At 37.7% G+C, this 26,661-nt stretch overlaps 2 protein-coding genes across 2 annotated transcripts in view; one reads left to right on the top strand and one right to left on the bottom strand.

Moving 5' to 3' along the window:
* Nucleotides 1-3,204, bottom strand: part of ENTPD1 (ectonucleoside triphosphate diphosphohydrolase 1) — a 52,605-nt gene extending 49,401 nt beyond the window's left edge. The window contains exon 1 of the mRNA XM_062001344.1: nt 3,138-3,204. Within this exon, the coding sequence (XP_061857328.1) occupies nt 3,138-3,144 (7 nt within the window). The 5' untranslated portion in view covers nt 3,145-3,204. The remainder of the gene's footprint in view (nt 1-3,137) is intronic.
* A 2,608-nt stretch (nt 3,205-5,812) lies between these two features.
* LOC104560300 (gamma-aminobutyric acid receptor subunit pi) overlaps nt 5,813-26,661 on the top strand; it is a 44,979-nt gene continuing 24,130 nt past the window's right edge. Inside the window, exons 1-4 of the mRNA XM_062001333.1 lie at nt 5,813-5,878; nt 14,035-14,108; nt 19,567-19,670; nt 26,291-26,358. Of these exons, the coding sequence (XP_061857317.1) occupies nt 14,068-14,108; nt 19,567-19,670; nt 26,291-26,358 (213 nt within the window). The 5' untranslated portion in view covers nt 5,813-5,878; nt 14,035-14,067. The remainder of the gene's footprint in view (nt 5,879-14,034; nt 14,109-19,566; nt 19,671-26,290; nt 26,359-26,661) is intronic.

Genomic DNA, 26,661 nt, shown 5'->3' with positions numbered 1-26,661 from the left:
AGGAGTAAACATAACATTTTAATTTGAGAAATTTAAAGACATTGTAATTCAAGTGACATTTAAGAAGCTATTATGCCTATTATTCTCCTTTCATAATTTTACAGTAAGTGAAAGCCTCTTGACAAGTGCTTGTTAGAAATACCTTCTCCATGCTCATTATTTTTTAGAAGAAATATTGGGGAATCCTTTTTGTGTTTATAAGTAGCTACTAAGCCTTAATAAACAGCACATTGAAGTTTACACAATAGAAGAAATAGTTAGATTATGAGGTAGCACACAGCCAACTATAGAAACAAAATTTGTCTCAGCTTCCTCAGCATGCTTTAAGAACTGTTAAGAGTACATTCATAGTAGAAACTCTTGTGTGTGAAATACACAGTGCTGAAAATAAAGGTAGAAGCAAAATAAGATATTTCATTTTACAAATTGCAAAAGAAATTTTTTGTTTGTTTTTCGATGTCTGCCTCAATTTTGTCTCTCTAATATAGTGTAATGTATTGATCTGGAGTATAGTAGAATAAACTAAACCATAAAGAGATGAAGCTATGTGATACATGTTCATAGCACAGTGCAATCATTTTTGGACTAGAAAAAGTTATTTTTTGCCAAAGCAGAGTGTCAGTATTACATCACCAATTCTTTTAGTCTTGCTCAGACCATGTAGAAGACAGGTCTTAAGAAATGAAACTTTGATGTATTAAATTTTAAAGCTTTTAGCATATCTCATGCAGAGTTGATGATGAAAAAATGATTCTAAAATTCATGGATATTAGTGGCATCTTTAGGTAAACTAAGGATGGACAGGACAAAGCCACACTTTTCCAACAACTACTTATTCAATGAGGAAGTGTAGGAAAGGTTGAGTAACAACTGCAGCTTCTCTTTGAGGAGGACAAGTCAATCTTTCAACAACTCAGCTTTATCTCTAGGACTACATAACAGCAACTCCATAAATTTGTCTGTCTGGACAGCTGAGTGAGCCTGATGCCTTGTAGCTTTTCCTGGTCCTGCTTATAACTGGAGCTGACTAGTTGTACTCCAGTGATACTTATCTTACCCCATGCAGTAGCCAGGACAGAGAGCTCACAATGCATACCATTAATGTCTGTACAGCTCTCTGTGGCAATGTGGATTATGAAAACTGCTTCTGGATGTCTCAGGAGCACACTGTGGAGGTCTTTTGTTATTGACAGCTGAACAGGTACATGATGAAAAGTGACCATTTCAGACCAGTAAAAAACCCTTACCAACCTAAGACTTTTAAAACTGCAGGAGACATCCCAGCCAAAGGCTTACACATTTCCACTGTCCTACTGATAATAAAATACAAAATTGTATATGATGCAAGACTAGCACGAGCCTGCCTGTTCTTGACAGAATCAATTAATCCACGTGGCCTTTCAGGCATTGGCAGCATCATACAAAGAAAACTAATTACCTGAGATAATAATTCCACAGTCTTCACCTCAGCTTTCTCATTCATTTAATCTAATTCTTGAGTATTGACATTATTCCAGGCATAATGGAAACAAGTACTTCATTAAAGCCAGTATCTGTACATATTCAATAGTGAAGCAAGAGCTAACAAAGCTTTGACAAATGCAGCCCTGCTGCTATGTATCAACTGACAAGTGATCCAACCAAAAATATGTGCTTCTCAAAACAACCTTTACAGAAACAGTGGTTATAGATGAAGTTGTCTTCCTCCTGGGGAGGTTTCACCCTGGAGTGCTTTGTCATGACATGGGAAGAGTAAAGGTTAACATAGTGCCTGAAACCCGTGATCTTAGATGAAGAAGCTCAGGTTGTAGGGTAACAGCATCACACAAGGTACAGAAAACATATTGCTTTGGGGGTGTGTGGGGAGATAGGAGGCCCAAGTTTCAGTAAAAACATGCTTTGATTTCAACATATGAGTAATCCTATAAGAGGCCAGATGAACATTAAAATAACCTATTTAGCCTCAGTGACTTCAGTTAAAAAAGTAGCACGTAGTGAAATAAGTTCATCTGACAGATGAAGGCTAATCAAGAGGAGAAAAAAATTCAACCCAAGATGGGTCCAAAACAAAATGAAGACATTCAATACTTAATAAAAAACTGTGTTTTATGAGACTCTTTGTATAAGTAATGTTCAATTAATTTGCTGTGTAGCTGGGCAATTAGATAAAGAAAGGGAAGATATCAACTCAAATTTGGGCCATTTTTATATTTGCATTATTTTCTGCTCAAGTAATCTGGAATGGTTGCACAGTATGTAGCCCTCAGGTCACTCAGTGTTATTATAATAATTAAAAATGCAACTATTCATGCAGACTTCAGTAGGTATAAAAATGTAGACTTTCATGGACAAGTCTTCCTATTTGAGAGCAGAAGATTACCAGGTATTAGGACATCAATTCACTCATCCTTTACTTCCCACATCTGTAGTAATGACAACAGTTTTTTTTCCTAAAGAATTCTAAAGATAGAGCATATTTTATGATGTTATTTTCATCCTTTCCATTACATTCTCTGGGACACTGAATAATGAAACAATTGCTTATAGTGATTTCAGATCAATACTCTCCTGTTAGTAGATTTTGAAAGTCCTCAACATTGGTAAAAAACATGGGAAAATTTAAACCAAATCTATAGATCAGTGTATATTTTCTTACTTCTTGCTCTGCATTTAGCTTAGATACAAAATTGAATCACTTGGTCTCATCTTCAGATCCTCACTCAATATTGCATTTATTCAAAACTCATTTGGTCACTATTCCAAGCATTTGCACCTACACCCATATGTCCAAAATGATGTCCATCAAATATCAATATAATAAAATTAAAAATTGGGACATTTTGGTTTATGATGCATCACACTGACAAGTATTTTATGTATCAAGAGGATACTTAAGTGATAATGTTAGGACAAGCAGTTCAAGCACCTAAAAATCTCACAACTATTGATCAGAAATTAACATATCTCCAGGAACCTCTGGGACAACAGAAGTTCACTATGTTTCCTATTATTCTTGACATTACAGCTATTGAAAGGTATTACAGATTACACCACTGTTTAATCAGTGCTGGGGATGTTACAGCCACTCTCTGAGCTTACAAATTACAAGGAAAATCTACTAAAAAAAAGCAACTTACCCAACATGGGCTCCAATACAGTTGCAGAGGGCTAAATGCATAGAGTAATGAGAAGATTTCCTATGACAGGCATCTGAATATTGTGTTCAAGGAGCCTTTTCTGCAAGTTGTTCTCTGAAACAATTTCATTACTCTTTACCAGCCTGAGAACAGAGTCAGCTGATTTCAATGAATGGCTCTATTCAAAGACTTAAGCTTTGGGTTAATAATTGAGCCGTCTCCTTCTGGGACTAGCTCAAGGATAGGTGATGGTTTCAGTGCCTCAGAGGTCCCACTGCTGCAGAGAATACAATGAGGACAAGGGTTCAGCAAGAGCTGGCTCTCAAGCTGGCAGGGCAGGTATGCTTCTGTGCATGGGGACAGATTCATGTTTGCCTGTTGCCCCTAAACCAATACAGCCCTTGTTGAAGTTGCCTAGCCTCAAGAGAAAATTAATAAACTGAAAGCCATAGGCACTCTGCTTTAGAAGAAACAAGCCAAAATTTTAGTTTTATATTAACAGGTTTTACTGACAGCCTTAATATTTCAGGCCATGGCAATTAATTTTTAGTGATGCTATTTACTTGCTTGTCTCCAGACACTACCACACTGCTCATGGTCCAGATTGTGTTACAGGTGATCTGGAGTCCCAGTGACTCAGAGCTTTTGCATGGAGAGAAGGACATGCACTGCCCAAGATTTTCAAATGCATCTCAGCTGCCTTAAAACCTTGAAATTCAGACAGGTGCTGAATTCTCACTTTATCTTACGGTGCTTTTCAGACACCTCCATCTGATCAGCATGAACCGAAACAGGCAACAGCACACTGATGTTGAGTTTTCAGACAGAATATTTTCATTCTGTTTAAATAATGACTTGCAGTTAGTGGGAACTTGAAAAAAGTTTCAAGAAATAGGTAGAAAGATATCCCTAGAAATGTAAGGATTTCTGTTCATTAGCTATAACCCATGCTTAGAGTACTATTGGGAATAGTAAAGCAACATCAGCATTGTTTCTATGCCAGTCGGTAATAGAATTGTCTTTAAAGCTGCATTCTCAGTTCTAATGCTATGAAATGCCATGAGACGAAAGTTGCTGATTCTCCTACTTGCAGCTGTTCTGCAATAGAAACAATCAGGGATTATTTTTTTTTCCCCGCTGAGTTTCAAGCTTCTTTCTGCTTGGCTGATGAACGAAAGATAAACACTACACACGTCACAGATAGACTGTTCAAACAAGATATTGGGGTGAAGTACCCCAGAGCAGGCACACTCAGCATGTATTCTTGACTTATGATTGGATCAACATTCAACATTTGTAGGGAATATGGGATCTTACATTTTCTCTCATGTCTCCTGCCCACAGATGCAGTAACAAATATGAGCTTTAGGCAATAACAGTAGCAGAAAGGCACACAACAGTAGGGAAATATGTTCTTTTTTTTTTTCCTGTCATGGAGAGATGTGTTTTTCCTCTCCTATTTTGAGCCTCAGACCTTACCATGTTCTGTAGCCTGGGGAGAGCTTCCAGTGCAAGTCACAACAGGCATGTGGTCTGAAAATAGCCTCTGTCAACACGTCAGTAACTGATTTAAAGATAAAAGTTAAGAAAAAGAGCAAAGGGTAATGGTCCTAAAGTAAAAGAAAGTAGATTCGAGCTAGATATAAGGAATATTTTTTCTCCAATGAAGGTGGTGAAATGCTGGAATGGGTTGCTCAAAGAGGTGGTAGATGCCCCATTCCTGGAAACATTCAAGGTCATGTCGGAGAGAGCTCTGGGCAACCTGATCTAGTTAAAGATATCCCTGCTCACTGCAGGGGATGTTGGACTAGATGACCTGTAGAAGTCTCTTCCAGCTCAAACTGTTCTAAGATTCTGTGAAAAAGCAAATAGCGCATGCTTACTTCTGACATGAACTGAGAACAGCATGTGCTAGGAAGCAAAATCTGAGGGTTCTTACTGCCAGAAGATGTCGGATTGGTACAGCAATGCACAGCTTGGACTAGCAATACCAAATTTTAATACTGGTGAAAGAGACCCTGTCAAGAGGATTCTGACAGACTCCCATCCCGTCCTCTCATCCTGATTTAGCATAATTACAGCAGATCTTAAACTTCATGGGCTGAGAATCACATTCACCAAGTAGCTTCCTTTATCTTGCATTGTGTGGAATTGTTTTCCCAGTGAAAGTGGTACTTTCGACTATCTGCAAGCTGCAGACAGCTCGTGAGGTGAAAGGTCAGACAGAAAAGCAACATCTGCAAAATCCAACATTTTGCTTCCACTAAGTCCTAGAAAGACTTGAATGGTGTTACTTGAAGGTGCTCCAAACATTTTCACATCAAATCTAGAACAATGTGACAATGGTAAGAATGAAAACACAGTAATAAATGGGAAGTTTTATGGAAGTTCTGCTATAGAGGCACAACAACAACAAAAGAAGTGGTGGGAAGTGCTGCCAGTGATTTTTGTCTGGCAGGGATCCCTCACCACTTCTCTCTGGCACTGTTTCCCACAAAGGCATCAGAAACTGAAAAGGGGTGTAAATGAGAGTAAGCAAAGGAGGAGCGGCAGAGAAGCGATGCTGCCTATGGAGGCTCAGGCTGGCAGTTGCAGCGGGGGGGCATCTCCCGCCGCCGCGCAGCCCCGGCCGTGGGCGGGCTCGAACCCGCGGCCTCGCAGTGCCCGTCCGGCTGCGAGGCTGCAGGAGGCGGCGGCCGCCGCGCTCCGTCCGCCGCGCAGGGGCCGCGGCCCCGCTGCAGGTAAGGCGTGCCGGTCCCCGGGCAACGCGGCTCTCTCCCTTGCACCGCTCCTTCCCTGGGTGTACGCTTCCCTTCTTCCTCCCGCTCCGCTCCGGTGTTGTTTTTTTTTTTAAGCGTTACTTTTTTCCTCTCTGAGTTACAAAGATGCATTCTGATGGATTAAAACATAATGCACATCGCCTTGAATGGAATAAGTAAATCCGAGAAGCAAGCTTCCCCCTAAAAGCCACACTTTTTAAAAAGAGTGAATGGCAAATGCAGAAACTTCTTCAAGAAAGATAATTTCAGAGCCAGCTTCCACTCCCCCCTGCCCAACTCTATCAAATCTGCACCTCTTGCCTCACATGACTACTAGACGAATGTGCCAGTATGTAAAATTGTGTACAACATTTGAATGAAAATCATGTTGGGCATTAAGTAATGACTAAATAAAATACTTGAATTAAAAGAAAGCATTTATTTCTTGCAGGCTTTCTTGTAATTATATATTTAAAAATGTCCTACCTATATACATAATTTTAATGTCTACTCAAGCTTTATAAATAGGGTTCTTAAAGATTGCTCTTCATCATGACACAACTCCAGGTAATTGTAATGACTGTCATAGAATAAAGCTAAAGCAGTGTGTACTTAAAAGGAGATCCTGAAAGTCACACAAAGATGAGTTAAATCTGTATTAGTGGAAAAAATCCGACATGCACATTTTATTTGAAAAAATGCCACATATGTTCAAAGCTCCCTCTTGTGATTTCCTCTTAGACAGAATTTCTGCTCACTTTGAGTTTGGCTCCACATCTCAGTTAGAATAACTCCTCTGACTTCAGCCTTGGCAGATGCAAAAGTGTGCAGCAGAGCTCAGGACACTGAACTCTGAGAACATTCACATTTTTGTGTGGCTGTGCAGTTGTGAAGATTTCTTCCTGTGATTATCATTTGCTGGTATGTGTGTTTCTAATGAACAATTATTATTACATTTGTTTGTGCCAGTTTGTTTCAAATGCAAAAGCTTCCTAGTTGGTAAAAAATCTAGACTGTTTTGAAAACTTATTTTGTCCTTCCTAGACTTTCATCCTGTTGCACTGCTAAAAACAGTTTGTAAGTCTGGATACAGGACACTTATTAATTCAGTGAGGAATTAAATCAAACTGGCAAGGAGCTGTTTGGTGACTAAGTGTCCCAAGAAAGAGAATACTTTATCTAGAGCTTTACAGATGTGTAAGAACAGTGAAAACAGGGAAAATCTATGGCTCAAATTCACAATATGCACGGAATACAAGGCATCACTGGGGTATATTCCCTCCCTTCTTCCCATTTTCCCCCCACACAAACAAGCCTTTGCAATTCTTCTTCAGTCGTAAGGCTGAGGCACATTGCAAAATATTCAAGGAAGGTAGAAGATGGGTATGATTAAACCTAATCTGCTACCACAGGGCTATTATTTTTTGCTTGCAGCCTCAAGCATGTGTTCAGTGACATATGGTGAGTTGTCCCTCATTCTCCCATGCCAGAGGCTTCATGAAGGGAAGCAGTGGACAGATTAGTTGGGTCCTAGATAGTTTCTACAACGTGAGAACGCTTGAGCAAAGCTCACAGATGTCAGAGTCTCTGTGGGGAGATTCTCCAGGTTAAGAGCTAGAAGATTCTAGCTCTCTTGACTTTGATAAGGAACAATAATTTAAGCTGGCATCAGAAAGATATGCTTTCACTTGTCCTTTCAAATCAAGTTGTTACTTTCCTAATCTGAACAAGCATATTCTGTCCAACTTTCTGGATTTTCAACTATTTATATTAATCGTATGTATTTTGATAGTGCCTGAAACCATGGCTTCATTTGGTTAGGGGCTATAAAAACAAGTTAGCCTGGTCTGTGTAACTTGTCAAGTATGGTATCAATGCTTCAGAAGCACTCTATCTGCTTTACCCACACTTGTGAGTGCCCTTTAGAAACTTGTTGACCTAAAGCACTCACCCAGACACCTGTCAGGTCTCAGCTGGGAGATGGCAGACCATCAGCGTTACCGACATGAAAACTGTTTGCACCTTCCTGCAAAGTCAAAACCTTTAAGGTGCCCCTCCTTTGCAGGCTCTGAAGGTCACCTGCATCTCTGAGTGGCCTCAAACACATTCTTTAAACTGCGTGGAAACTGCCCTCCTCTCTGCTGCTCTGTTTGTAGCCACATGATTGGGCTGTGACTGTCAGACACACTGGTGTTGCAGAAGACAATCCCTGTTGTCTGGGAGACTGGGTGTGGCAGGACCTCTAAATGTTGACCCATACCTTTAAAAGGCAAGAAAGGTCTCAGACTTGAGAGATCTACACTTTGATACAGGAGGACTTCAGTATTTGCAGGTGTATGGAGAGGTCCAGCTGTACAGACAGCAGAACTGGGATATACAGAGCAAAGGCTTAAATAAATCTGTATGCCTATATAAACAACCATTAACAACCCCACAAACTTATAATAATCCAAAATAATCAGAAGTGCCAGTAACCAACCACAGCTCTCACACCACTGATCTGCTACACTTTTGAGTGCCATATTTAGCAACAAGGTAGAGATAACTTATTTAATCCATTGCCTTCTTTTAACAGAAAAAAGAGCACAAAAAATTCCATGTAAACTTAAGGATAAACTTCTTTACTGTAAGGGTGATGGAGTGCTGGAACAAGCTGCCCAGGGAGGGTTGGAATCTCCTTCTCTGAAGGTTTCCAAAGCCACCTGGATGTGTTCCTGGGCGACCTGACCTAGGCGGACCTGCTTGAGCAGGGGGGTTGGATTGGATGAACTTTAAAAGGTCCTTTCCAATCCTTACTATTCTGTGATTCCATGAAAATAGCCTGTGTGGCTTGCTGTAGATTTTTCTGTAGATAAGAGCAAAGCTTTTAATAAGTGCTGTATGTAAACAATCATATGAACACATTCATTTATTAAACCCTCTTCTGTGGATGTTTGCTACCACATCAATTTCTGAGCATTGTTGAAACCTTTCAGCTCAGTTCAATTAAGGTAACTCATAGGATTGTATTGCCTAAACACCCAGTTATAAATCTGAAATTCCTTTTCCAGGAAAACTGTTTAACATTAACAACATCTTTGCCAGTTAACTTATTTCCCAGCTAACCCACGATACATACTAATCTATTTAAAATGTACAGAGTAAAACCAACAACAGATAAACATATAAGATAATCCTATTATAGGTTATGTAAGTTACTCTAAGGCTTCGGTATTTATGAAACTGAGGTCTGTATTTCTCACCAAATTCTCTGCATTATCAATCTAGAACAGGAAGTCTAACAATTAGACAATATTTGGATGCTTAATACCATATTAGCAGCATACTGCTAGCTCTTACTCCCTTTGTAGTTAGAAGTACTGATACTAAAAAAAATTCCAAACAGCTGCAAAAATGAATTTCTTTGACCTAGCTTATGATCTGCCAGGATATTTCAAAGGACAGTGCTTTTCTGTGTTAATTTGTATATTATTTGATATTTTGAAATATATCACTGAGTTGTTGCTGATATAGTCTGATCTTGATACACTAATTTAGCTATTTCTTTTACAAGTAAATGAACCTATTTGTCATACAGATGAAATCAAAGATAATTTTAAAGACTCATGGAATGCCCTATACATGCATAAGGAATATTTGTGAAGTTTCATTTACATCTCATTTTGCTAGGGAGCAAACAGATTTTAATTTCTAGTGAATCTTAAATTCATTCTACTTATTTTAACTATATGACCTTCTGCTGTTGAACAGTATCTTTATCAAAAAGCATCTCAGCACAGAACTTAAGAAAAATGAACAGATTGGAGCAGCTTGCTGTTTCAGTGAGAATGCTACATTTTCAGCTTTTGTTTTTTATACCTGGCACATGTGACAATTGCATTGACTGGAACATCAGAGCATAACTGGAATCCAGTATTTCACTTTGAACTATTGCTAGATATAGAAACGTAACCTCTATCCAGTTGCTAACGTAGCACTGTCACCATAGATGGCCCCTGTACTGTCTGTCTCTGCAAGAAAACAGGACAAGACGGCTACTTTCTGTGGAGCAAGTAAATGCAACTTTGCTTACTTGCCAAAGGAGACTTTGCATGGTCTATGTCGATGCTAGGCAAGATCAGATGTGCCTAGGGTTTAGAAATGAGCTGGCTGGTATGCCAAGAGCCAGCTTGTCAGCCAAATAAGAGGGGAACCCTTATAACATGATGCAGATACATGCATTGGTCCCCTTTGATCAGTCAAACTCTAGTTAGAGCCAGAGTTTTGCTGCTGCTGGGTTTTATTCTTTCTTTCTAATTTGCCCTATAAAAAAAGCTCTTGCAACTTTTCACTTAAGCAACCCTCTCTGGAGTATTAATTGATTTTAACATGAAAAATAATGTGTGAAAATTTTGTGTTTTATTCCAGTTCATGATCTGTGTATTTTAGGGAGAATTAAAAATTATCATAAAACTAGAGCTAGTATAGACAGACATCCAGACTAATACAAAGATAAGGATCATGTCACTTTGTTCCACATAATGCTGTCAGTGACTACTGACAATCAGTTATATACATTTGGCTTTTCCAAGTAAGGAGCAAAAGTTGCTGTCCTTTTCACTTGTTCCTTGTGCACAAGTGAAGGCAAATACAATTATTTTCTGTGCAACTTGGAAATAAGCAGACTTCCCAGAAGAACTGGAGAAGGCAATGAAGTTAGCAATATAGTGTCAGGTGCAAATTTGCTGAAAGCAAGGGCAGGAGTGAAGAATGAACAAAGAATCTGGAAGTGACAGTGGCATTCCAGGGCTGTATCCTGGAGGAGTTTTTCCTGTTTCTGTCTCTACTTCTGAAGCTTACCTTTGGACTGCCTTCCATATACCCATTCCCTTTCTTTGAATCAGTCCTTAGTATTTTCAGCTTTCCACCATTTTCCCCCTCCAATTCACTAATATGGATCCAAACCAGAGGATGAAGTAAAAAATACATAGATTTACTGGGCACATTGCTGGTGTAGTGGACAAGCAGGAAAATGCAGAGCAGAGGAGGTAGTTACACCTCGCTGTCCCTCTGGCTGAATTCCCCCTGAATTTCTTACTGCTTCTCAGCCAAGCACTTAAAGGCACTGTCGTTCCAACAGTTTGTACTGAGAAGATGAATGCAACTGCAATGCTAATTCAGCTTATACTACTTAAAATAAAAAGTCAATAGTGGTTTTAAGATAATTCTCCACACAGTTTTAGATACCTGTAATAGTAGCCATGGGAATTCAGGTATATGGCCACTATCATATAACAGTGTCTTTCTCAAATGATTCTTAGTCTTTTCCATGTGTCCACTTGTGGATAAGATACTTCAGTATAACAGGCATTTCATCCTTTGATTCATTCACACAAAAGTCACTCAGTGAAAATTTAAGACATGGCTAACTACCTCTGCCAGCTCCCTGCGTCATCCTATTTCCATCTCAGAGGTCTGTGAAACTTGTATAATTCACTTTTCATCATGCTGAAGATAATAAATACTGAATTCCCAGCTGGGATGCCAAAACATTAGATAGTATTTTACAGTCCTAATCTGATCTGATTCAAAGTAGAAAGCATTGTTGTCTCATATGAGAACCGGGGCAGATATTTGTTACCTTTGCCTCAAGTACCCAACAGTGTGTTTAGAACATGAAGGTGTGTTAATATCTGCACAATAATCCAGATAGCATGTAGTCTATCTGCTAAAATCAAATGGCTTGCTGTTCAATGCAGAGAACATGTTATCTATATTTTTCTAGGCTATGGGAAAGACTAAAACGTTATGGGTCTCACTGAACTGGTTTTAAATTCCATTAGTTAATAAGGTCTACATATGCAGGAAGGAATCTTGCTGTGAGTATATAGCAGTTGATGAAGAATGCATGACAGAGGAAAGGCCCAGATGTGCAAATATGCCAAGAGGCATGCTTTTCAATGGAACAAACCAGCTCAGTAAGCCCCATTAGAAAAAGCAGCAGAGAAAATGCATGTGTGCATACAAGCATGTACGCACACGCACCAGCAATTTATATATCCAGCGTTAAGTACTATCTGTGAAACTGCTTAAGACTTCAATAGCTACCCAATTCTGTTCCTTGGGTGGCATGCAGTGTCCCTTTGCAGTGGTGAGCTGCAAGTTGATTAGTATTTTATATAGAGATAAGAAATCCTCTCCTTGTTATGTCCATGCTCACTCCTCTTGAACATAAGAAATTAATCCACATACCATAGAACATATTTGACCTTTCATGTGTTAAAGACTAAAATTCTCCGTCCCATCACTCCCATAAAATTGCTAAATTGGATGTTGGGTAAGACCTGAAGGTAAACCAGTTGCTTTAGAGATTAGTAATCAACTCATTTCATTTTGATCTTCAGTACTGTAAAAGCTAAAACCAAAGTACAGAAATATCTGTAAGTTTCCTTAATCTGTTTATAAAGGATCTTCAGACAGATTAGGAGTTCATAGTAGCGATTCAAAAGCTAAATATAAAAGAAGCTTTATGAAGTACTTAAAAAGTCAGTAAGCAGTTTTCTGGGAAACCAGTAAGATAAACCTTATTTTTAGCATACTTTCCTGTGAGATAAAGATAGTCAATGCAGAAAGTATATATCCAGACCCAAAATGAGATACGCAAAACCGATCCCATGATAGGCACCAGGAGTCTTACAGAATCAGCATTTAGAGAGCAATGTTCTGACAACACCATCTGCTCATTTGTGCTGTATCTTCCTATTTACAGGCTCTCTTAATGTCTCATGCATGATTTTCAGTGCAAGTCAGTAGGAGTGTATGAATTATTTTGACATTAATATTTACCAGGCTGGTGTATGCCAAGAGGCTGAGAATTTTTGCTTATTTAAAAAGCCATGGAAATGGCTTCCATTTTTCTTTGGAGACATTAACAACTTATTTTGTCACTTCACCATTGTTACATGCAAGTCAGATACCATTCACACTGCATTAAGTAAATATCAAACATCACTAGTGTTGCTCTTGCTAGAACTATTGAAAGATAAAATTACTTTGGGTTAAAAAAAAATGGCTAGCATTTTGCATTGTTCATTAAAGGTTCAAAGCTTCAAGTTGTGAAGCTTTAAATTCTTTACTGTTAGTAATTTATTGTAAAACTGAAGTGCAAGAGCATCCTACAAAATTCATTCTGGATGTTGAAAATAGCATTGTAGTGTTGTTCTGTTCCTGAAACCTACAATAGGTATTTAATTTGTATTTATTAGCATTTTAACAGCTGTCTTGCAGATTCTGGGTAATGTTCTTGTCATGTAGGTTTTTTGGTTTTTTTGGTTTTTTTTTTAAATTTTGAAGCAAGTCTTACAGATGAAATTTCAGTGCTTTGATGAAAAATAACAAAAGTTTACACAGTCTGAATTTCAGATCTCCTGCATGACTACATTTAACTCTTGACTGATATTCTTTTCATCCAGAAATAGATGACAGAGTTGACAGATTACTTAACCATTATGGATGTGAATCATACTGACAAAAGCAAAGAAATCTCATTCAGAAGAAAACATCTTTCCTTAGCCTAATATTTTGATGAATGTGGATGGTTATATAAGATTATTTATATACAGCCAAAAGATCTTTTTTTTAATAGCTAGAGGTAGAAACATATCATTTCAATTTTCCTCATAAAGAAAAAGCTTACTAAAGATATATATTGTAGGTATTTTTTCTACCAATGTGTCAGAGATGTTACTCTCTGTTCAAAGATGGGATTGTGTATTTTCCATTCAGAGGAATGCACTGTTATGGCAGGGATGGACTCATTTGGAAGCATGAATAGCAGAGGCAAAACTCAGTGCTTATGATTCTCTTGCAAAAGTGTATTATTTTTAAAAAATAATTACTTCTCCTAATATTTAAAGGATAGATGCAAAAATGAAAGAGCTGTAGTATGCTGGAATGCAACTTCTATTGGTAAGTTAAATTATTGCTGATAATGTCTTTTAAGTTTTGAGTATTTTATAATTATTATATATGTTTGTTAATACATTTATAGCAGCAGCTATTCAAGATAAAATATCTTTAGTGTTGAAAACTTTGTGAAATTTGTGTGTTTGAAATGGAAAGGTGTTATAAAACATTACCTCTGTGCCTTTTTTTTTTAGGAGCTACAAGAACTTTTGAAGGAGCACCTGACAATGTGCGGTCTCAGAGCCCTTTTCCTATTGATGCTGTGTAGGTAAGAAATTATTGCTAGAAAATGTTATTTCTTCAAGGTATAATATCAGTTTGTTTGTAATCAACTCATTCATTAGAGCTGTTTCTGACCAGGTAACAGCTGAATATTTCCTTTTACAAAGATTAACTAACCTGGGCATTAATAACAGAAACACAAAACTGAACTCCTTCATGAATCATCCTAGCTGCCTTGGTTGAGTTAGATTTTTCATTGAGAAGACTGATGAGGGGAATAAAAGGATTTTAACTTAAGCAAATGATCCTTCAAATTAAGGATTAAGGTGTAGAGAGTGTGAATATCATATCAGATGCTTAGCAAACTTAGAATGGCACATGGTCCTTGCCTGAAGCATAGTACCTTGCCCAAGGACAGAAGCACACAGTCCACCCAAATATACTACAAGGTTGAGGTTAGTAAAGTCATTGTTGTGCAGTTGTCACTAAAGGAGAATGTCTTAAACAGAATTACCTGGTTAAAACATCATCTTGCTGCTGCTGAGATTGAAGTCTTCAGGAAAGCTGTGTTAAGCCTGAAAGTGAAACTGATCCCTTCTGTGTACGAGCAACCCTGCTAACAGTGCAGTTGCCGTGACAAAAAAAAACCCTGAAGATAAAAATGGAGCATTTAAAATATATTCCTTTAAAATGGAAAAAAACCCATTCTTTGTAAGTAAGTCTACTAAGAAAATGCTAGCTTGGACAGGTTAAATATTGTCTCTGCCACCATTAACTGAAGTATGCTGTGTAGAATTGCCTAACCTATTTGGTCTCCTAGTAACTTCCTCAGGATAAGTTTCTGCGTGAGCTTTAGTTCAAGTGGGTGTGCAAACATATGTTTAGATAAAGTCTCCAGTTGCTTATGAGGATGGGTGGAATAGTCCCAAAAAAGGAGCTTAAGGCATCCATCTCTCCCACCTTCTCCAGTGCTATAAAGAGATCTTTGTCCAGAGCACACACTCTAATTTCCACCTTCCTTCCTCATCAGCTGTGACTTACCACACTCTGTAATTGCTGGAGGATTAATGGTTTTGCAGTAATAAAACAATGCTAAGAGACAGAATTTTGAAATTATCCAAGTAACACAGAGGCAAAATTCCCTGAGATGTCCAGCCTGAGGTGTATAGTTGCCTTCATTATTACCAGGTAGATCTTGTGAATTCTTACAGCTTCACATGATTAGGAGTATCCAGAAGCACAGACAGTTGATTCCTGTATGGTATCAGTGGTAGTTACATGGATGCACAGCACTTGTTTAGCTTGGACAAGAACATAATGTAGAGCTGATCCAGTGAGCTTGTGCCCAAATGCAAACACATGCTGAGAAGCAGCTCTTCCTCTTGGTCAACTCACAGCTAAGATTATGCTTAGGTACACAAATACCTTTTTCCAATGTGTGAGTTGGGAGGGTTTGGTGAAAGCGCTGTTTAGAACAAAAACTTTAGCACTGAAACAGAGTATTCCTAAGCAATATCCAAGGGCTGAGGTGCACTGAAAGAAGAGCCAGGATTGCTTCCCCCACTGGCCCCTTAGATATCCTACTTCTATAAGCTCTAACGTGTGAAGAAAGTTTCCCGGGTGCTTCATAATGATATGGTGTGGGTGTGTGTTTGGGTTTTTTTTTGAGACAGCCAGAGCCTCATCTCTCCTGTTGTATATGGAGGACATGATCTGTCATAACATGCATGCTAACAGTGTCACATCAGGCTAGCAGATGCCACTTTCTAGTTCTCCCTTCCTGAATGATGTTACGTAACTTCCCTTTCAACTCTTGACATAAAATTACATCACCATCACATCATAGACATACATCCTGGAATTTGTATCCAGGGTATTCCCTTGAGCCTATTAGTTATGAAAGAAGAAGTAGCACCTTTTATTTGCATCTCTAAACCCTTTGCCTGAAAAAATAGCTTTTCCCCCCTAGCTTTTCCTGAGGGGAGTGTTTCAAAAGCTTGTTCAGATTGTGTTTGGCATTTTGTTTCTCCTTTCTCTCAGTTCTAAGGTGTTTCTGCCTCTCATGACACATAACTTCTGACAAAAAATAGCCAGGAAAAATATTCCCATACATGTGTCTAGACTGTACTTTTCTTTAAGTGGTGATGTATACTACTGTTTAGGGCAGATATTCTCTTTTACCCCTCTAGTTACCCAGTTCTGTTAAGACACTAACTTGAAAGTATCTTAAATAACAAGCAGTTGTAGCTTTCAAAAGTCTAGCCCAGGCTGTAAAAATATTAAGTTTTTGACTCATACGAATAACTAAGGAAATATAATTCAGCTTTTATAAAAGCAAGCATAGCTCATTGAATCTGAAGAGATTAAAGCATGTATTATACCTTGACAGCCCATAACAGATAGATATTTCTGGCTGTCAAATAAATAGATATTCAGTTTTCTTCTACAAAAATCTGTTCTCTCCTGCAAGAGATGTTTAAAGTGAGAGTGGTGGAGCACTAACAGAGGTTGCCCAGGGAGGGTGTGGATTCTCCTTCCTTGGAGGTCTTCAAGACCCACCTGGATGTGTTCCTGTGTGACCTTATCTAGGTGGACGTGCTTCTGCAGGGGGTTGGACTAGATGATCTCTAAAGGTTCCTTCCAACCCTACCATTCTGTGATTCTAGGCAATTCCAGACTCAGATGCATGTCAGTGTATTTCAAATACAACAGCACAAATACTGTGTAAAAGAGAAGCTTAGATGCATTGATAAGAAGATGTATATGCATAAGAGGAATGAGTCTTAGCTTTTACTTTTGTCCATAGTGATCCCTGAATAAGGCTATATGACAGAATATAGGAATGTGTGCAGCTGTGAGCTCACTCTTTCTGACAAATGGGACCCATGAGTTGAAGAGCACTTTAAGGAAACAGGGTATTGATAAGAAAACCCCCTCTTAAGACACACAACATCTATGTATTGCCTTTCAGCATTGACAATCTGCTTCTGAGTATCCCTAAAGTTACCAGGATGGTAACACCACATATTCACATTTAAGAGGCATCAGGTTCCTCTCATATTGGCTTATTACAATAGGGCTCCTCAAAAACTGCATGACAGAATAGCACACGAGGGACAGTGTCCTATTAATTCACAGCCTCAATTACTGCCTAATCAAAGAAAATCAAAGACCAAAGCTACAAGGCTCCACATCGTGTATTAATAAAAGAAATCAAGAACTGCCTCAGAGGGTACTATAGGTGATTTAACAGAAGCGCTTCCATACACTAGTGCCAAATATTTAAGATCTATTTCAGAAAATAGCTGTTAAGGGTGATGTACCAGACCACTCTGCAGTTGCATACTGATCAGCAAAACGCTATTATGCCCTTGCAGCAGAAAAGGGACAAGTTTTCTATTCACAATATGTGAAAGTTATTCAAGAACAATCAAGTATAACTGTGAATTTGAACTCACACAGCTCATTGAGCACTTAGCTAAAATTATATGTAAATTACAAAAGCATCTATTGCAAGTACAATGTTTAAGAAAATAATTAAGTTCAAGTAGATTTCTAATTCCAATACTTCTGTGCAGCGTAAAGATGTCATTTTTATTTATATTCATGTTTCAGCTCAACATGAATGTGCTTGTTTCTTTGGTACATAACTTACAGGGGAAACATTCTTCATTGCACTGCTAGCATTACTCAAGACCACACTTAACATTAAGTAAAATAATAACATATCTCTGTAGCAGTAAAGAAATAAAAAACCAGAGACAAAAAGAAAAGAGAAATAGTATCATTGAAATATCTAAGCTATACGAGTTACAAGACTGCTAATAAAAAAACCCCAGCTACTTATGGAGTAAGAGTGTCTAGTAAAACTTAAAAAAACATAGCAAGAGCAGCCCTTAAAGACAGTGGATCCTATATCTAAAACCACAATATGATTTGACCGTGGCTTTCTCTCTCATTCAGTGAGATCATCTTTGCATTTAGGTTTTACCAATCTAAGAAACTGAATTAATGCTAGTGGATGTTTCCTGACAAAACAGTTCAGCCTCTCTCAGAGACACAGAAAAGTTAAAATCAAAAGAGAAATTCTGGATGCTTCAAGAAGACTCAAAAATATCATTAGGAAGAGCAACCAGAGGTTTCAGGAACAGTTCTGTGCAAAATTGTGGGGAAGAAGTGCAGGGACAATTGAGCAGGACTAGAGAAGACCACAAAACAGTGGTACCTCTATAGATATAAAATTATGCTTGCTGACTTCTCCCCAGAGCTTTGCTATGATAGCTGTTGTACCTGCAAAGCATTAAAGGTAGTCAGTCTTAGCAACAACTCACTTTCAGTGTATGGCATAAAGAACACAGAACTTCTCTCATGGTGAATATGTAGATGGCTGCTCTCTGTCAGCAGAAACAACGCCTTTGCTGCATCCAGCCGGGTGTCTTTGAGTCAATCAATTATTTGCTTCTCACATTTATAATTAGTTATGCTCCCATTTTTTTCTCAAATCAATGGCAATGAGTACCACTTGTGTTTTAATTTATGAAGGGCATAGCAAGAGTCTGTGATAGGTGGATCCACCCTCTTCTCAGTCTTGGGGTGCTCATCTTAGGGATTAGGCAGAAATTAAGAGCAAAACTATAATATCTTTTGCTGTGAGACTGTGACTTATAGTGAAACAGCCTTTAATGGCCTCAGGTGTTCCTCTCACAGCTGCTATCTATCAAGAGCCATAAAAAGTGAATGGGGCAATATAGGAAAACGAATCCTCATGTGGTCTGAGTAAAGAATTTTAATTCAGGTATATAGTCTCTTCACTCATCCTCCCAATGAACCTTTTGCAGAGGTCCCAGGGCAGAAAGGAGTTTTAGAATTACTTATTTATACTTGACTTCTGTGGGTCATATTTGTAGCTGTTGCTGAACAAAGGAGTGGTTTGCATTCTTATTATGCTTCACTGATTTTGCTCAACAGGATTATTTCTGTAACCTGTTTAAAAACTGTGTTGTAAAAGCAGGATTTAAAAAATGTTTTTTATGTACTAATCTCTGAGGCTGGTTTCTGTCTCTCTCTAGGAGCTAAATTTAATGTATTTCATTATGTAAAAAGAAGCTTAATTCTACATACTGAAATAAACAATCAACACCCATCCCACATACCTATAGTATAACAATAACGCTCTATTTACAGAAATGGTATAAAAGAAGACTGAATTATTTTCTCAGGTGAGGTGTTAAGCAATGATAGACTTTGAGGTATAAAAGAAGTATTTTTTTTCCAGTAAGAAGCTAATACAGATCATAAAATCTGATCTATTTTTCAGGACATTATTTTTTCTTGCTCCACTGCTGTGAAATGCAAGCATACTAAATGTTTCATGACGTGTTATTTGATGAGCAGTAATCATCAGTAACCTTGAAGCTCATGCAGCATTTTTCTGGAATGTTAGCTGTGCTATAATTGATGATGTTCTTTTAAAACATCCCCCTTTTTTTTTTCATTCCTTTTAGGTCAATGCAAATTTCTGAAGCTGAAGGAAAAGGTGAAATTCTACCTCCAACTATACAAAAAATAATAAAAGGATACAACAAATATCTACGTCCATTTTTTGATAGTAAGTAGAAAAGCTGTTTTAATAAGATTAAGCCATAACATGATGCAGTGTCTGAAACTCCACAATGAGTTTTTTCTCCACAAGTTTTTTTCTGTACTTTTTTCCCTCATTTTTCAATGTTTGACAATGACTGATCTGATTATACATGATGTACTATGATATAATAAGATACAGTGCAATAGCTTTTGTGGCTCAAGGTGAAACTTATATATTCCAAACATTCACAAACTAAACTTGTAGGCTTTGTTACAAACTCAGCTATTGATGTTCATAGGTACTCAGTGAATTAAGCTGTAATACCATACTTATTTAAAAGTATGATTTCTCCTAATTTCCTAAATAATAACTATAAAAACTTTGATTAAAGATAAGAAAGCTTTATATATCCAACTGTTTGTAAAAACAAAGGCAAGTCTTGTTACTATACCAAGTATTATATGCACATACTATAGGATTGCAAGAGAACTAAATGTGTTTCTTGCCTTGAGTCTTAAAGGTCTAGTTCAGAGCAGAACTTAGGGGGACAATAAACTGAAAATGTCTGTGTCAGAAGCCCATAGCCATCAGGTTGGCAGACCCACATAATCTACTGTGCCAAGGCTGATTTTACAGTCCTGCAATGCAGCCAATATTAAGCACCTGAAATCTTAGTGGCAAACATCTTCCTTTCTTGACTCATGCTATTGCATCTATTAGAAATACCAAAGAGTTACAAGATGGGATGGAGGTTTCTGTCTGGAGTAACCGCAGAACTCTGAAAAGAAAATGTTCTGTGTGTTCAAAAGATGGTTAACACAACATGTGTGTCAGAAAATAAACTTCCAGAGTGAATGCTAGGCAATAGCTCCTAAGTTAGGTATTCAGAAACATTAGAGATTTCAGCTGTTTTATATCTCTTTATATTGTGCTTAAAAAATGATTAACTGAGGAGTTTCTCAGATCCTACTGTTACTACTTGTTATCCAAATGCCAGGTGAGACTATCAGACTGTTCAATAAGGGCATTCCACATCTTGTGCAATTTATGAATCCATTTCATAAAATGTTAAGATAAATCTGTATTTTAGTTTTCTCTTTCTCCTAAACCTATTTCATCAGTTTGGTTGTGTTATAATTGTCTCAAATGCTGGCACAACTGCTGTAAAGTATTTGTATGGTCTAAGAAGGTTTTCTGCAAAATAAAAGTAATGCTAATAAATAAATTAACCCCTTCTCATTGGAGATGATGCATAATGGAAAAGAACTATGTGTTCAGTGACTATTTAATTTTTTACTTCATCCTAGTACTAGACATACATTGGCACCGTCATGATGGATATGCTTTAGTAGACAGCATACAGAATTTCATTGCAAATTCCTGTGGTAGTAGTTAAGACCAACAGTAAAGCACTTTTGAGTTATGAATCCCCCTTTTCTAATGTGAGCCATTTTTTTTTCCTTGCCTGTTGTAATACAACAGGCTCTATCTCTTTTTCTGCCTGGGGATTTTCTTCAGAGGGCTGCTAAACACGTTCCATGTTTGGCTAGAAACCCTTGAGGAGCTCAAGCACAAATGAACTCTATGTGGGCTTGCAGCTTAGAAAGCCAACTGTATCCCAGACTGTATCAAAAGAAGTGTGGCCAGCAGTCAGAGGAGGTGATTCTCCCCCTCTACTCTGCATTCATGAGACCCCAGCTGCAGCACTGTGTTCGGCTCTGGGGCCCCCAACACAAGGAGAACATCAACCTGTTGGAGCAGGTCCAGAGGAGGCTGTGAAGATGATGGGGGCTGGAGCACCTCTCCTACAAAGACAGACTGAGAGTTGGGGTTGTTCAGACTGGAGGAGAGAAAGCCCCAGGGAGACCTTATAGCAGCCTTCCAATACTTAAAGGGGTATACAAGAAAGCTGAGGAGGGACTTGTTAGAAAGGGGAGTGACTTCAAACTGAAAGAGGGTACATTTAGATTAGATATTGCAAAGAACTTTTTCACTATGAGGATGGTGAGGCACTGGAACAGGTTGCCCAGAGAGACTGTGGCTGCTCCATCCCTGGAAGTGCTTAAGGCCAGGTTGGATGGAATATCGAGCAACCTGGTCTAGAGGAACATGTTACTGCTCACAGCAGAGGGCTTGAAACGAGATGATCTTTACTCAGCCCTTTATAAGATTCTATGTCATGCGTATAGTCAGTCTGGCACTTACAGACAGTGCCAGAATTGCTGCAAATGTTTGCCATAACTAAGACATGCAGATGCTGTGTCTCAAATGTTTGATGGATGTATGTTATCTCTACTGCTGAAGGAATGGGATGAGACTCTGAAAAATACATTTTAATGATGCCATAAATGCAAGGTTGGTAGTTTTGAGTGTTCTGGTTTAACCTTTGCCAGCAGCTAAGCACCATGCAGTGACTCAGTTACTCCTCATACACAGAAATATCAAAAAATAATATCCTAAGGTGAACCTCTTTAAGACACTTGGCCCCTGACCCCTGTGTTTTGTTTATTTTTGGTTTTTTTCTTTGGTGATTGCTTTGCTTTTCTGTTTATTTTTGTGGTCAGATATATGCTCATAAATATGCTTGAAGATATTTGTCATAAAACTAGAAGGTGTTATTTGTTGGCATCTACAGTGCTTTGAGCTTAATGTTAGCACGTCATAATGGAGCAGTGAAATGTGATTTTTATCAAATGTGAGAGGTCCAGAGGTTAGCTTGAATTTGAGAATAACATACTTCAAAGTAATTTCAAAGTTATTTGTCCTTGAAATTTTTCTTTGGGCAGGAAATGAGTATTTTTGAAGTGATGCTTGCTGCCAAGATACAATCTTACTCTTACAAAACCCATGACATTGAAATTCTCAATATTTAGCAAAACTGTTTTTCAGTCCTGAAAAGAAAGCATTAGGTATAAACAAATGATCATAAAATGAAGGTTACTTTTCCTAAAGACAGGAAAACCAAAATAAAAAATTACCTAATTCTTGGGACTGGAATATGAAATCCTCCTATACTAGTGTTAATAAATAGTACTGCTTAACGCAATGATAGCCATGCTAGACTTTTAGATAGGTTTAGAAGTCTTCTGTAGAAAAGCTGACATGAGGGATTTAAAAATGCACAGTTATTTCCCTCAAATGTGCTACATAACCCTGACACTTTATCTCAGCAATACAAGCTGATTTCAACATCAGGTTTTCTGCTGAAACTGTGTAGACCAGTTTTATGATTTTAGGTGCTATGTCAAACCTCTCTGAATTAATGAGCTATTCCTGCTGACTTCAGTGAGTATTTTATCAGGTTCATAGAGTTGTTAAGGGATGCATAAAATCTTGTAAATAATTTTATACAAATAGATTTTGTTCTGTGATTGAATGTGATAATTTAAGTGTTCTAATTAAAAAGAGAGAGACTAGGAAAAGGTCACGGTTAAGTATATTTGAATATGGAAGCTGCTTTCAAGTGGCACAGAAAAGTGTCATGCTTAAATCAGTCATTCTAAATGACATTTAAAAGATTATTTTCCTTAGCTTTGTAAGGAGTAATGTATTTCATGATCTTAAGGTTTAAATTAAGGAAGGCAAATGAAGTCTTTAAGTCCAACCTTCTCTGTAAGACCAGTTGTCATATTTTTGTTTCTCAAATATTGTTTGTAAATGAAGGCGTTTTAGTCCTCAGAAGTTGACAGTTTACCCCCAAAAGAGACCAGGAGATATCAGAATGTTAGCTGTGTCTAAGACCCTTTGATTTAGTGAGACAAGTTCAGAGGGTACATGAGACAAATACCAAATAAAGCATCATCTAAAGGCTATTTTATGTACCAGTTAACCAATGTCCTAGCCTTCAGAGAAAGGCAGAAAGTCCAGAATATGTATAGCCAGTTGTATATTGGAAAAAAATAATCAGTACTGAATCCTTAAAATTATGATTTAATAAATCAATGACTTGATGCAAAACTGCAAACTTCAGCATACAGGTGGTAGTGGAGATTTCCCATCCTTTCCTGGGGAAATGAGAGATGCTATGAGACTATCATTGCATGTTCACTCTTCTTACCCCTAAATGTTGTCTCTAGTTTCCATAAACTGAGATCTTGCTTTGCTTTGTAGGAGAAAGTGTACAACTTAAAACTGGGTATCTTTTCTGTGTGCTTACTGACACTGGGCAGGTCACTTCCCTGTCTTCTCTTTGAGGAGCTGAGTAAATGCTAGTTACCTGTTTTTCATGTTACAGACTTTGATATTAAGCTTCCAGAGTATTTTATCTTCTGGAATGTTTCTCCTTCTCAATTGAATTCTGTCTGCGCATTTTTTAAGTGTGGAAGACCTTTCTTGTCAACGTAATCTCATAACAGTCTTGCCAATATAGTCTAGATTGCAAGATAACTTAATTCTGTATATTGCTCCCCATTGCAATACTGCTTTGCCAAAGCATAATATGGAAGGATCACGTTGAAATAATTATCTGTGACAACCTCTAAATCCTTCTGAAAGGCCCTGCTTGCCAAGATCATTTCCCATCCTGTACACACTGCCTGCATTATTCGTCCCACATTAATTGCTTGCATTTGGCTGTATTAAAATATGTTTCTTTGACAAATGATTTAACAAGCTGTTATTATTGTGATCCCCACTAACTTTTGTCCACAAGGGTACCAGCTAAGCCACATCACTGTCTAAAGACCACTGATGCGAAGAAATAGGATTGAAGTTGATTCCTGCTAGAAATGGATTTGTCTTCTGGTGTCTTTGTATCAACAATTAGAGTTGAAATCTGTCAGAAGGCCTCTCTTAATCTGTCCAATCTCCACACATAATGTACATCTGTCAAGAAACATGTACTGTGGTGGGAAGTTAAATGCAGTGGAAAAAAAATGTGTACCATATCAGTTGATCTAGAAGTCCCATAATACTCTAAAGCAAAACTGGAAATCAAGCAGAAAAAACAGTTTTTCATGAAACTATAATAATCTAGTCTAGTAATACTTCTCCTCCGAATTCTCTTAGAGTTGCATGGCATTTTTTCTAGTATTGCTTTAAGGATGAGGTGCTCTTCAAAAAACAACATCCCTTTTGAGATACTTCTGAATGTCAGAACTGTGTTAAGTTTTCTTAAATGAAATGAAAAAGGGCTGATACGTCACAACAGTGCCAATTCATTTAACCAGTATGTGGTTTGTTAGCAGAAAGTTTAATGGACTGTGATAATTGCAATGCTTAAACTTCATTTTTAGGTGTGCAATCTCCCACTCATCTGACTGCTTTCCTGTATGGGATAACTGAGGATATCTGTAAAGTGCATAAAGTAACAGTCTTTGTATATATATTTCAGTAAAAGTGAAGATGTATGTTAATCAGGTTGTGCACATGTTGCTGTAGCAAGGCACACGCTTTGGCATTTCTTTGCTGTGTTCTGGAGATTTCCTTTATTAATTCAGGGACGACTGACTTCAGTTTTCTTCTGAAGATCAGTAGATTTCTTCTGAAGATCAGTAGATTTCTTCTGAAGAACAGTTGATTTCTTCTGAAGCTGTCATTACACATACAATTCCTGCCAAACATATGGAAATACAGTAACTGACTACTTTGTCTGGTCTACTGCCCTGTTTTTGACACTGTCAACAGGAGACTTTGCAGAGGAAGTTCAGGGAAAACCCTGGTGGATAAATATGGGAAGATTCATTCTGTTGTTAATACTTTGCTTATTTAGTAAGACACAATAAGTTGTATTTAGCACTTCTCAGTACTGCATTCTCTGCTTCTCACTTATATAGAAAGTTGCACTTTAACACTAATTTCTATGTACTTGTCCTCTGTTAATTATCCTGCACGTACTCATCTGGGAATAATGTCATGTTTCCCTGAAAGATCTTCACAAATTCTGCATTTTAAAGTGCACAGCTGGTAATCTTCCTTCCAACACTGAAAAACACACATTCATAAGGAAACGAGGCTTTGAGCATGCTAACATTGTAATGGCAACTCCTGAGGTAAGGTGTTTAATCACACTGAAGAAACCTTCAGCTGATATTAATATTAAAAGGAGACTAAAATGAGTAGTTTTCCCTTATAAATGCAAGTATTTAAATCATGCTATCTGCTAATAGCCAAAAGCAAGCTGTTATAATGCAGTGACCCAATGTAGACAATATATTCTTAAATGGGCAGTAAATTCAGTCGGCAATCCCATCTGGATATTAACCATGTGATATTGCCAGGTGCAACTCTCTAGTTCATGAACATCTGATGGACCAGATGTTGCGACTAGAAGAATTCTTTCCATTGCTCTGCACCTCGGCACAGAAGGATGTGACGTCCCAGGGGGTTTGTACCTTCTGCACCTTGTGAAACATTTTCCCCAGCACTTTCTTTTGGAAAAAAAAAAAATTAAACAAGAAATATTTAGGAAATAAAGCATGTTTATTGAAACCAAGATCCTATTTGTCCAGAAGTGTTACATTTTGGTTATGAAATTGTTAACATTCTTTTATAATCTAAAATTGAGGAGTTTTTCCTTTTTGAAAAAGCTACTAATCATTTAGGGAAAAAATGGATCATACTGTGGAATATATTGTAGTCAGTTCTCTTGAACACTGAGTTTTAAAGAACTATGTACTAGATTCTGACTTTCTCTTTTTTTCCAGATGGTCCTGTGTCGGTTGGAATGAGTCTGGATATAGCAAGCATTGATACAATATCAGAAATAAATATGGTATTGTAGCTTTTGCCATCTTATTTTTTGTTTTGCTTGTTGATGAGCTAATGTCTTGTGTTCACAGCTGTTGGCAATGCGAGTTTGAGGCTTTTTCTCCTTGTGCAGTCAATGTGTGTTAAGGGATGGAATTTTATTTTTTACTACAGAGGGTGGTTAGAGCACTGTAATAAGTATAGAAATACAGATGTAATTCACACTTCACATAGATATAAACAGAAATTTGCAAGTACATATCAAGCTTGATGCAAGGCACGTAAAGCAGTATTTATTTTTTGCATGAAATGTCTAAATCTCTATGCT

Source organism: Colius striatus, chromosome 8 (assembly GCF_028858725.1).
Source record: "Colius striatus isolate bColStr4 chromosome 8, bColStr4.1.hap1, whole genome shotgun sequence".
NCBI lineage: Eukaryota > Metazoa > Chordata > Aves > Coliiformes > Coliidae > Colius > Colius striatus.
This window is presented reverse-complemented; position numbering and strand designations above follow the sequence as displayed.